The 13,616-nt window shown below is 40.2% G+C and overlaps 1 protein-coding gene across 1 annotated transcript; it reads left to right on the top strand.

The window, feature by feature from the left end:
- Positions 1 to 8,888: 8,888 nt before the first annotated feature.
- Positions 8,889 to 10,482, top strand: LOC121578289 (transcription factor HES-5-like). The gene is made up of 2 exons (XM_041892567.2): positions 8,889 to 8,973; positions 9,096 to 10,482. The coding sequence occupies exons 1-2, from the start codon at positions 8,911 to 8,913 to the stop codon at positions 9,525 to 9,527; spliced, it is 495 nt and encodes a 164-aa protein (XP_041748501.1). The 5' UTR covers positions 8,889 to 8,910; the 3' UTR covers positions 9,528 to 10,482.
- Positions 10,483 to 13,616: the final 3,134 nt, after the last annotated feature.

Genomic DNA, 13,616 nt, shown 5'->3' with positions numbered 1-13,616 from the left:
GCACAATATTTTGACAAGATCTTTACCAAAGAAACTCTTAAAATATATATTGAAGAGAAAGTTTACAAATTGACCCCATATTATGGAAAGTTGCTTATGTATCTCAACCGTCAGCGAACAAAGATTTCCAGATTAATATAATACTACGTTATCTATTAGACTCTTGCCATGACCAAGTTACTGTAAAAAGGCCATATCGGAAATATAGTACACAAGTATATCATTGTAATCTATTGGCTAGGAGCAGAAAGACTTGTGAAACTAGCATTTGTGTCATATTTGCATTTTGTTGATTTGTATCACAACTTGACATGGGAACAGGATTTTTCGGAGTACTCATGGGCATAGACATGTTCCCAGGGACTAATGTGGCCGACCTCTTTGGCATATGGCGTAAAAAAAAAACATCCCACCTGTCCTGTGAGGAATCAGCTATTATTCCCACTGACTATTGTCCCACCATCGGAGCCCTCTGATTGGCTGCAGAGCATGAGACAGCGCAGAAGGAGGCACATAAATACAATGTGGAGATGCAGAGCTCACTTATGTAGACTCTCTAAGCATCAGCTGACCCAAGACCAGCAGAACAGAGGAGCTACCATAACACAAACTCTAGACCCTAACCAAGACCTGCCAACAACAACATCTCTACTTTATTGACGAGCTGCAAACTCAAGGCCAACATCTGAAAATGCCTGCCTACTTGGACATCGCTCTTCAGGACAGCATGAACGTGAAAGATCAGCACATTAGGTAAGCTCATGATAAATTATATAGAAATACTTCAGGTCATAAGTGTTATAAATTAATATAAACTCTGTGCGTGAGAAGAGGTGTTCATGATTGTCTTGTTTTTCAGGTGTAAACTCTCTCTGTTGGAGAGGAAGTGCAGCAGTGGTGTGGAGAAACTGAAGATAGTTATTGGAGAACACCTCCAGAACGGGATCCCTACATCTCCCATATCTCCTATTCTGGAGAAAACGGTGTCCTTTTTCACTCCGAAGAAAGCCTTGCTGTCACCCACCGGCTATTCCAAATATTCCAGGGACATACTACGTCTCTTTCCCGCTCCAGAGGAGGACATTGTACCACTCTGCTTTGAACAATGAACGGAAAAATAATGGACGTGGAGGTTACAGTTCAGAGGTCAAGGACCCTGCTGACATTTACTGTGGCGTTGGCTTAATGTATTCCCTTGTGATGCTGCTATAGACGTAGACTGCAACTGATTGGCCGACACTGGATTGCAACTGACAGAGAGACATAGTTAAATTAATAATAAGTATAAAATATGTGTTGTCTAAAATTACAATGATTGTGTGCAGCTTAGTTTGTGTATATTATAAATTCTGTAGAAATTATTTGGAAATGCATTGCATGCATTGTTATAAGCAGTTGTACTGCTCTATCCTAAGTCAACTTTGGATGTGTCTGTTGATCTATGTTACCTGAAAGAGAGCAGAGCCGGTTACTCTGATTGTAAACACTTGTCCTCAGAGTTTGAATTAACGAGTGCTGGCCACTCTTGTTACAATGTAGAAGTATTGAAAATGTGACCATTGGTTCATCCCACTTTCTTAGGGTATGTGAGTCAATGTATAATTTGAACCCTGCTGTCCTTTATACTAAGAGGAAATGTTATGATTGTTATCTTAAATCATATTGTTTATTTTGTTTTCAATTACTAATGAATGGCTTCACACAAAGACAAATGTGCCTAATACACAAATGTGCCTAATGTGCTTTTAAATGTGCCTAAAGTGTTTCATTCAAAGACTAAATAAATATTTTCATAATATATTTCACTTATCTTTTCGTATTGTATTCAAAACACAGCTCTCCATTGGCAAACCCCAGAGGGAGGAGGAATATGGCATTATCCTTGAAATCATTAGATGCATACTTTATGTATTATCTCATGGAGAAATTATTTATTCTCTCAGTTTTATGCTCCTGACATGAAATTACAGAAAACCTGATTGATACAGAACTGATGAATATACACTAAAGGGCCATTCATACCTCTACAGTAGCTTGTGAACTTGGACAGTCAACAAGCCAACATTTGGTCAATTATATCGCACAAGAAAGCATAAAATGGAAGGTAAGAAATCAAAAAGTGAATACATGTACAGTACAGGCCACGCGTGTTAAAGAAAAACTGACATGGGCTTATCTGAAAACCTCATATTAATTTATAAAAAAGATTTTCGGGTGTAAACACTTAAAATGCAGAACGTATAACTTGTACATGACATAAGTGAATAACTTACTCAGATAATGCATGAATAAACACACAACATGCTGTACTTAGAATGTTATACACCTTGAACAGTTCCACATGCCACAGAAAACCTTTTACTGTCTAGCAAGCTTGTTAGTGGAATGTGTTCAAGCATCAATGACAGTATAAGGCTAAAACCATTATATCCCCATAAGGAAACATTTAGTCCTGACTTACTGCAATACAACTACTGTTAAGATGTGTATCAGATTTACCAGATGTTGTCGTGGCTAAAGTCAAGTCAGTAACATGCTCAACTTCTGATAAATCACAACATTGCAGTAATTGGTTTTCTGATTAAAAAATTAGGTGATAATTGATCATGGTTGTTGCATGGCTGTTGTTTCACTCTTATGCCTAGCACACTTGCAGTTCAGTCATATTGAAATGGAGTCATATTTAACTAACAAGCCACTCACCAGGCACTTTTGGGGAATTGGTTGTATAAAGAGATAAATTAGCATTTAACAAGGCACACTTCTATTGTTCAAAGGTATTTCCGTCAATGGACAAAGTGTGGGAAAGCTCTGGAGAGCAGATTCATAGTTTAGAGTCATTGGCAGCTTCATTCTTTACATCAATATAACCATTAATAACAATATAATTGTCCACGAAAAAAGATAGGGTATGATATTCAGTAATGTAGTCTGAAAAATGTTAATACCTGAATAAAATGAACTAAATATATGAAACAGTATGTAAGGAGCCAGTGGTAGTTTCCCTTCAGAATCCAGATGGTCTGTGACGTCAGCCTCTGTCTATAGTACAACACAGAGCCAACAGCCGTCACTAAAGGTCCACTGAGCAGCTTTTGTAGTGCATTGATCACAGCACACAGGACTCAGTGTGGGAAACTCAGATCAGTTCTCTACTTACACTGACCAGTAGCCTCAAGACAGAGGACACATCTGCTACCTTTGAACTCTACTCTGGCATTCGTCTGTCAAATATTTGAATACACAGACACAAGAGCAGTATTGCAATGCAACATACAGGTAACTGCCAAAATAATGGAAACACTTGAGTAAATGAGGGATACATATTGAAAGCAGTTAATTGAGTTAATTACGCAATTAACATCTCATCATGCTTAGGGTCATGTATAGAAATGCTGGGCAGGCCATTATTTTGGCTACCATGGCTATGGCCTCAAAGGATGACAATGCCCCCGTCTGCAGGGCACGAGTGGTCACTGAATGGTTTGGTGAGCATAAAAACGATGTAAACCATAAGCCATGGGTGTCTCAGTCACCAGATCTCAACCCAATTGAACACTTATGGGAGATTCTGGGGCGGTGACTGAAACAGCGTTTTCCACCAGCATCAACAAAACACCAAATGATGGAATTTCTTGTGGAAGAAGGGTGTCACATCCCTCCAATAGAGTTCCAGACACTTGTAGAATCTATGCCAAGGTGCATTGAAGCTGTTCTGGCTCGTGGTGGCCCAACGCCCTATTAAGACACTTTGTGTTGGTGTTTCCTTTATTTTGGCAGTTACATGTATATATACATTTTACATTTTAGTCATTTAGCAGACGCTCTTATCCAGAGCGACTTACAGTTAGTGAGTGCATACATTTTCCATACTCCCCAAATATGTAAAGTGGAAGTTTCACAAACAAACTAGATTAAAAAGTGGTTTACTTTATACAGTTGAAGTCGGAAGTTTACATACACCTTAGCCAAATACATTTAAGCTCAGTATTTCACAATTCCTGACATTTAATCCTAGTAAAAATTCCCTGTCTTAGGTCAGTTAGGATCACCACTTTATTTTAAGAATGTGAAATATCAGAATAATAGTAGAGAGAATGATTTATTTCAGCTTTTATTTCTTTCATCACATTCCCAGTGGGCCAGAAGTTTACATACACTCAATTAGTATTTGGTAGCATTGCCTTTAAATTGTTTAACTTGGGTCAAACGATTCGGGTAGCCTTCCACAAGCTTCCCACAATAAGTTGGGTGAATTTTGGCCCATTCCTCCTGACAGAGCTGGTGTAACTGAGTCAGGTTTGTAGGCCTCCTTGCTCGCACACGCTTTTTCAGTTCTGCCCACAACTTTTCTATAGGATTGAGGTCAGGGATTTGTGATGGCCACTCCAATACCTTGACTTTGTTGTCCTTAAGCCATTTTCCCACAACTTTGGAAGTATGCTTGGGGTCATTGTCCATTTGGAAGACCCATTTGCAACCAAGCTTTAAAGTTCCTGACTGATGTCTTGAGATGTTGCTTCAATATATCCACATCATTTCCCTTCCTCATGATGCCATCTATTTTGTGAAGTGCACCAGTCCCTCCTGCAGAAAAGCACCCACACAGCATGATGCTGCCAACCCGTTCTTCACGGTTGGGATGGTGTTCTTCGGGCTGCAAGCTACCCCCTTTTTCCTCCAAACATAACGATGGTCATTATGGCCAAACAGTTCTATTTTTGTTTCATCAGACCAGAGGACATTTCTCCCAAAAAGTACAATCTTTGTCCCCATGTGCAGTTGCAAACCGTAGTCTGGCTTTCTTATGGTGGTTTTGTAGCAGTGGCTTCTTCCTTGCTGAGCGGCCTTTCAGGTTTTGTCGATATAGGACTTGTTTTACTGTGGATATAGATGCTTTTGTACCTGTTTCCTCCAGCATCTTCACAAGGTCCTTTCCTGTTGTTCTGGGATTGATTTGCACTTTTCGCACCAAAGTACGTTAATCTCTAGGAGACAGAACTTCCTGAGCGGTATGACGGTCCCATGGTATTTATACTTGCGTACTATTGTTTGTACAGATGAACGTGGTACCTTCAGGCGTTTGGAAATTGCTCCCAAGGATGAACCAGACTTGTGGAGGTCTACCATTTTTTTCTGAGGTATTGGCTGATTTCTTTTGATTTTCCCATGATGTCAAAGAGGCACTGAGTTTGAAGGTAGGCCTTGAAATACATCCACAGGTACACCTCCAATTGACTCAAATTATGTCAATTAGCCTATCTGAAGCTTCTAAAGACATGACATCATTTTCTGGAATTTTCCAAGCTGTTTAAAGGCACAGTCAACTTAGTGTATGTAAACTTCTGACCCACTGGAATTGTGATACAGTGAATTATAAGTGAAATAATCTGTCTGTAAACAATTGTTGGAAAAAGTACTTGTGTCGTGCACAATGTAGATGTCCTAACCGACTTGCCAAAACTATAGTTTGTTAACATGAAATTTGTGGAGTGGTTGAAAAACAAGTTTTAATGACTCCAACCTAAGTGTATGTAAACTTCAGACTTCAACTGTACATCACAAAAGCAACCTCATAACACAGCAGTGGTTTCTATTCATTGTTTGCCATATTCCACAAACACCAGAGGCCACGGGGTGTCTAATGCTTCTACGTTATTTTCTAATCTAACAAAATGTAAACACATGCATAAATGATGCTGAGAACTCCTAGCTATCATGACCTTCTGTTTCAGCAAATCAAACACAAAGGCTGTGAGCTGCAAGCTCAGAAATCAAACAATTTCACTGCAGCTCTTAAAAATAAATATGTATTCACTCCAGCTGAGCTGAGACCCAGAGAGCATGTCTGACACAGGGTGCTTTGCGCTGATTTATTGACAAAAATATCAAACATTGAGTGATGGAGGCGCGCTGAGAACATGACCTGAGGGGCAATGAGCTGCAAAACAAATACAAACGTAAAGAACTATCTGCTTTAAGAAAGAAACGCCGTTCCACGCCGTGCATTTTCTATTCTCGTCCAGATGCACAGCCTGTATAATCACTTCTTTCTCCTTTTCCCTATGACCGCTCCGTAGAATATGATACAGTAACTAATCAATCGCTCTGCTCACATGTTGAGGCAGGTCCACTGAGTTACGGAAATACTATGGAAATGTGGCAGCACATATTGATTCGGGCCACAGCCCTAAAGCAGGACACTAAGGGGAATAACATAGCAGTATCACCAAGGCTCCTGTTCACAATCTGTCTGACTCAACCACACCACCCAAATTAAAGATGCAGAATTGGAGGGAGTATATTCCAGGGTGTGAGAGGAGTACACTAAACAGAATACTGCTGGTGATAATAAGCTCTCACCTTTTCCCCCTCTCCTTCTCTCATCCACTAACTCACACCCACTCACCCTCACTCACACACACACGCGCACACACAAACGAACACACAAACGAACAAACACACACACATACAGAAGCCACTGTATAGCGGCTGACTGAGATTAGAGAGTAAATCATAACATGGGTGACTCATAAGGTAGGCGGTAGTATACTGGACATACACTGAGTATACCAAACATTAAAAACACCTTCCTAATATTGAGTTGCCCCCGGAACAGCCTCAATTCGTCGGGGCATGGACTCTACAAGTTGTCGAAAGCGTTCCACAGGGATGCTGGCCCATGTTGATTCCAATGCTTCTGTCGTATATGAAGATTATGACGTTGTTAATGTTTTTAAGTGGAACCGGAGAGGACGTTTATTTTAGTGTCAGAGGGAATGGTTTTAATGTGACACCCCGGATAGGACAGAGAAGTCTGTGTGTTGTAGACAGGGGATTGGACAGTAGAGGGAGCCACCCCTATCTTGGGAAGATTATATATATTGGGTAAAAAGCGAAGAAGAGGTTAGAGCGACCATTGCAATCTGGGACGTCGCTCTCCGGGTGGGCATGACACCTGTAAAACTTATGCTGAAAGCTTGTGATATGAATAAACTTATGATCAAGGTTCAGTATGAGCGGACTCCTTTGTTTATCAGCAATGACTAGCAACATTTACTCGATACTACACTTCCCACAGTTGTGTCAAGTTGGCTGTGTGTCCTTTGGGTGGTGAACCATTATTGATACACACGGGAAACTTTTGAGCGTGAAAAATCCAGCAGCGTTGCAGTTCTTGACACAAACCGGTGTGCCTGGCACCTACTACCATACCCCGTTCAAAGGCACTTAAAATATTTTGTCTTGCCCATTCACCCTCTGAATGGCACACATACACAAGGCTTGAAAATCCTTATTTAATCTGTCTCCTCCCCTTCATCTACACTGATTGAAGTGGATTGAACAAGTGAAATCAATTAAGGGATCATAGCTTTCACCTGAATTCACCTGGTCAGTCTTTGTCATGGAAAGAGCAGGTGTTCTTGATGTTTTGTATACTCAGTGTATTATTCTCCAGCCCAGGCCTCTCCAACCCTGTTCCTGGAGAGCTACCCTCCTGCAGGTCCTCACTTCAAACCCAGTTGCAACTAACCTGGCTCAGCTTATCAACCAGCTAATTACTACAATCAGGTGCGCTAGATTAGGGTTGGAGCGAAAACCTACAGGACGGTAGCTCTCCAGGAACAGGGTTGTAGAGGCCTGCTCCAGCCATTGGTCCACAGCGTACTCTTGGCGGAGCCTTTCTCCCAGACGACTGCAGGACCACATACAGTACAGTAATTCACATTAGGTTAGCGTATCTTCAGCTGCAGGGCCATGCAGCAGTGACACTGTCCACACAACCCTTCTGGGGCTATGACCAGTACCTCAAATTAACTTGTGAGCTGTGAACCTGTGTAGCTGTGAGGCTTGCATGAGCGGTTACAAGGAAGCATCTATAGCCACTGCTGAATACAACATTGAAAGACCAAGGTCATAATCAACATAAAGCCCCTACCATAACTGTCATGGTGTTGTACAGAACAACCCTGAATGCAGAGACATACAGAGAGCGATAAAGGCAAGGTATTTGACATCTCTATTGAACTTCAAGCAAAAGAGAGGGTGTTAGCAAAAAGCCCCCTCACCACAGCAATGTCAGTCCCCTTAAGTACAGACATAGCGTTGAGTCTTAGAGACTAGCACGGCCCCAGGAGAAGGGCCCTTTTACACGTGCCATCAATGGCATGAGCAGTGATGCGTACGGTTACTACGACTGTTACTGTACCTCTTGCTGTCCTTCAGAAACTCTCCCCCTCTCCGCCAGGAGATAGAGGCCCTAGGGGACGCATGGGGACGGCCCTCCATGATCACCTCCCCCCATCTCTGGATCACAGGACTGTATAATGTCAGTTTGCTTACTACTATACAATATTAGGTTTCAAAGGTGACAATGTTCTTAAAGTCTCTGTTTATTATAGATAGAATGTTATATTAAAAATATATATTAAAAGATTTTACTGTCAAATAATACTGAAGCGTTAATTCACTAAGCAATGCAACAATCAAAAGGGATTAAGTGTCACAACATTCTCATGTAGAGAATCTGGGTCCGTCTCACACGTGTAAATTGTAATGTTGAGCGTGTGCTCTGTCAGTGTCATTGATCCCAACATCAGGCAGCAGATCTGTGGGTCACCACTTTCCCAGATTCACACAGCGCTCTGTGAGTCTCTCTCCATCACCCCCTACCCCTCCACCTGTTCCCCTGAGACGTGACCATTGTCCCCCAGCATACTGAGCATGTGGCAGCTTCACACTCTTCATTGTCCTCCCAAGCTCACCCATTGGCTACAGACTGTGAGAAACTCCAACAAGCCCAAGACCCACACACTCATATGCAGATTTGGGACTGTATATAGGGGAGATGAAGCCAGTAGAGATCAGATACTCTCTATACAGAGACCTTTACAGCACAGAGATCCAGCCATGGCACCTACTATCACTTCAGTTATGATCTACTCTAAGGAGAAATTTACTCTGATCAACAAGGTAAACTGAAGATTCAGATTCAATGACATTTATTCAATTTGATTAATTAATTGTTTATTTGCTTCAGTAATTCCGTATTCCAGAATAAGGTTATTAATGCCTCTCCTCGTCTCTTCTTGCAGCTAAGAAAGCCAGTGGTGGAAAGGTTCCGCAGAGATCGTATCAACAACAGCATTGAGCAGCTCAAGTCTCTCCTGGTTCCAGAGATCCTCAACCAGCAGCCCGACTCCAAGCTGGACAAAGCCGACATCCTGGAGATGACAGTTTGCTTCCTGAGACAACAGCATCAGAACCAGCCAGTGAGCTCCTCCTCCTGCTCAGCACCTGTCAATCAGGGTTACTCCAGGTGTGTCCAAGAGATTGTTCACTTCCTGTCTGAAGATGAGCTGAATACACAGTCCCAGAGAAGACTGCTGAGCCACTTCCAGAGCCTGCAGCCATCCTCTGATAAGAACAGGAGGGAGATTGACCTGCCTCCGCTGAGCTCCCCAGCCCAGCACAGCATCAGCAAAGAGAAGAGTCCTGTCAACAGCGCCCTCTGGAGGCCCTGGTAGAGTCCTACAGACTGGAGCTCCACTCAACACAATGGATAGACCATGTTGGTCTAAGATTAATTTAATGGACAGTAATGAGTATAAGAAAAATGTCTTCTTCATCCTCTGCTTATGCAGGAGTTTTTAAAAGTCTTGCTGTGATTGAGACACTTCATTTCAGTTGAACTGAAGTTAAAAAGGTTTTCCAAGAAAACAATTGGATCTATGAAAACTACATTTTTGTAGTGTTAATTGAAATCATCATAACCTTTATGTTTTGTGAAACGTGTTGATTATATTGATCATGTGTTTATATTCATGATCAACAATAACTTTAATTGTCCTCCATGAGATCCTTTAAACCAAAATGGGTGTTATATCATCAATCGGTTTGTGATTGTCTATGATTGATCTGTTTTTAAGGTCAAAATATCAGTCATTTGTTTTACCACTACATTTGTGTAGTGATATAGTCATATTAACATTGTATTGAGCATCTTCTGTGAAGCATGTATCAGTTATATATTTGATATGGATCAACTTGAGCTACAGCATCAATGTTCCTCCAGGAGGATTATTTACCCAAACTGGGTATTATACCTGTTATCATCACTCTGTGATTAGCAATATTTGATCTGTTTTAAGATTATACCTAATTTGTGAAATTGTCACTTACATTATTTGAATAATGTGTTTATTGCAAATGGGAGAACAAATGTCTAATTGAAAAACCCTCGTTTATTTTAAACAATTATGTTTTCTTTTATAAAGACAGTAACTTTGTATCCTATTCTCTGATAGAGTATCATGTCTTGGACATTTGTTCAAGTTCTTGTTGTGATGTTTAATCACTATTCCTCTTGAAATATTTACTTTACGTTAAGGTATTGATGGTGTGACTCATTGAGTCAGTCAAAATAAATACACAAATCATCAAATGAAATATTATTGTCTGTTACTTCACTCTTTTCTCCACTGAAATACGCTTCCAATAGAGTTACATTGCTGACTTATGATATTCCACATATAGCTACTAGCTAGACTACAGTATATAGGGAAAAATAAGAAAAAGCCTACTTTGAGCCAAGACTGTAAAAAATGATCTTGAAAGAATGACACTATACAGGTATATCATTCACCTCTTGGTGCTTCGTTAAAAATCTACAGAGTAAAATAAAATACATTTCTAGCCATAATTTATTAATTCACATGATTAGTTTGATGGAGTCAGAAATGACTAACTAACGATTTGGCTGTTTATAATTGGTCATATGAGTTCCCAGAGACATGGCTGTGTTGTTTTTACTGAAACACCTGATTTACATTAATTCATTTTAGGTATATCAGAACGTATTGCAAAAGCATTTGCATTCCATGATTTTTAGTTTGTACATGATATACCAGTGATTCAAGGTGTTAGGCCAAAACTGCTGCCGTCATCTTAGTGCTCTAAAAGTTTAGGGCTGCCGTGCCGCATAATATTATGTGTAATAAGACACACTTCTATTGTTCCTCTATTGAAAGCAGTGAATGGAGGGAGAGTGTGGGAAACCGAGGAGAACTCACTCACAGAGCCCCTTTGGGACAATAGACTGGGACCTCTACCCTGGACTGTCAGAGGTTAGAGAGGGGTCTGGGTCTCTATGGAGAATTTAATCAATATATTTCTGATAATCCCACAACATTTAATGTTCAGTATTTGGATCTTGAAATTAGAAATCTGCTAAAGCATATTTTTCTAATAAAAGTTAAAGATATCAATTTTTTTGTACTTGCATTTTTAATGCACTTTTAGGCAGTACTTGCATCTTCTTCAAGATTAATGCAATTAATGCAGTTTTTATTCTGTTTGTTTGTGGGGCATGGTTGAAAACATGCTATTTGTTTGTGTGCACAAACACATAGAGCTTCAATTGATTCGCTGTAACAATGAGTATTTATCTGTTGCTTAAGATAAATATTTTTGTAATGAGCTTCACCCCCAACTGCTTGATAGGAACTGCTTGTGTAGAGATTAATGATCATTTAACAAGGCACACTTCTATTGTTTAGTGGAAACTCTCTCAATGGGCAAAGTGTGTGAAACCTCTGGAGAGAAGATTCACAGTTTAGTGTCATCAGGATCATCAATCCCACCAGCACCTGTGAGTCTCTATGGGTAATATGCACACTTCTATTGTTCAGTGGATAGAATGGGTGGGAGGGGGTATTTAGGGTTATTTCTTACACTTTCTTATGAGGGAAATTCAATAATTATTAAATACCCAAGTTATGATAGGCTTTTTCTATCTTGGTGATGGACAGAGTTTTATTCAGTACATTCATGTAGTTCAGTTGTTTGTGTGATAAACAGTGAACAGCTCTCAATTCCACTTAGGCATACAAAAGATAACCCTGTGTCGATTTATAACGTAACAAATCACAGACAATAATTTTCAAAGAGTTCTCATAATCATGTGGTCCTCTGTAGCTCAGCTGGTAGAGCACGGTTCTTGTAACGCCAAGGTAGTGGGTTCGATCCCCAGGACCACCCACACACAAAAAAAATTATGTATGCACGCATGACTGTAAGATGCTTTTTTTTATTTTTATTTTTTTATTTCACCTTTATTTAACCAGGTAAGCCAGTTGAGAACAAGTTCTCATTTACAACTGCGACCTGGCCAAGATAAAGCAAAGCAGTGCGATAAAAACAACACAGAGTTACATATGGGGTAAAAAAACATAAAGTCAAAAATAAAACAGAAAATATATATACAGTGTGTGCAAATGTAGCAAGTTATGGAGGTAAGGCAATAAATAGGCTATAGTGCAAAATAATTACAATAGTATTAACACTAGAATGCTAGATGTGCAAGAGATTATGTGCAAATAGAGATACTGGGGTGCAAAATAGCAAAATAAATAACAATATAGGGATGAGGTAGTTGGGTGGGCTAATTTCAGATGGGCTGTGTACAGGTGCAGTGATCGGTAAGGTGCTCTGGTAAGGTGCTCTGGATCGGTAAGGTGCTTTGGATAAAAGTGTCTGCTAAATGGCATATTATTATGTGTTCTATGCCATTGTAGGATGAATTTGTATGTATAAAGGTGTGTCTTGTTAGTATATTCTTGCCAGGGCTGATCTTTCCCTCCAAAACCCAGAAGGTCTGTGATGTCAGCCTCTGTCTATAGTACAACACAGAGCCAACAATCGTCACTAATGGTCCACTGAGCAGCTTTTTGTAGTGCATTGATCACAGCACACAGGACTCAGTGTGGGAAACTCAGATCAGCTCTCTACTCACACTGACCAGTAGCCTCAAGACAGAAAACACATCTGCTACATTTGAACTCCAGAATGCTTGACCATATAACTTCTACTATTGAGTTAAGAGACCCCTTGCTATTGATATGGATTACCTCTAAAATACTGAAAATAAAGATATTCATTATCCACTCACATGTTAATGTTGAATAAAATCGTATATATTCCAAAACATTCTGACTAACTGAAAGGACAAACATGCATGAAATTAAACAGGAATGAAAATGGTGACACATTGTCATATATCATCATATTGTTAAATATAACTACCGGTATGTGCAATGTAAAACCATATTGCAGAGTCATTCATTAATATCAGAGTTAATATAAATAGTGAAATAATAAAATATGCCTAAATCAGTGATGAAGCGTGGATACAGAATACTACATTCAACAATGTCCTTATAGGTGGGGATTAATAACACTGTTCGTTTTATTCGAGAATCTGTGTCCGTCTCACACGTGTAAGTTGTAATGATGAGCGTGTGCTCTGTCAATGTCATTGATCCCAACATCAGGCAGCAGATCTGTGGGTCACCACTTTCCCAGATTCACACAGCGCTCTGTGAGTCTCTCTCCATCACCCCCACCCCTCCACCTGTTCCCCTGAGACGTGACCATTGTCCCCCAGCAATAAGAATACTGAGCATGTGGCAGCTTCACACTCTTCATTGTCCTCCCAAGCTCACCCATTGGCTAAAGACTGTGAGAAACTCCAACAAGCCCAAGACCCACACATTCATATGCAGATTTGGGACTATATATAGGAGAGATGAAGCCAGTAGAGATCAGATTCTCTCAAC

Source organism: Coregonus clupeaformis, chromosome 12 (assembly GCF_020615455.1).
Source record: "Coregonus clupeaformis isolate EN_2021a chromosome 12, ASM2061545v1, whole genome shotgun sequence".
NCBI classification, from domain to species: Eukaryota; Metazoa; Chordata; class Actinopteri; order Salmoniformes; family Salmonidae; genus Coregonus; species Coregonus clupeaformis.
The sequence above is the reverse complement of the archived record's forward strand: the minus strand, read 5'-3'. Positions and strand labels throughout refer to the sequence as shown.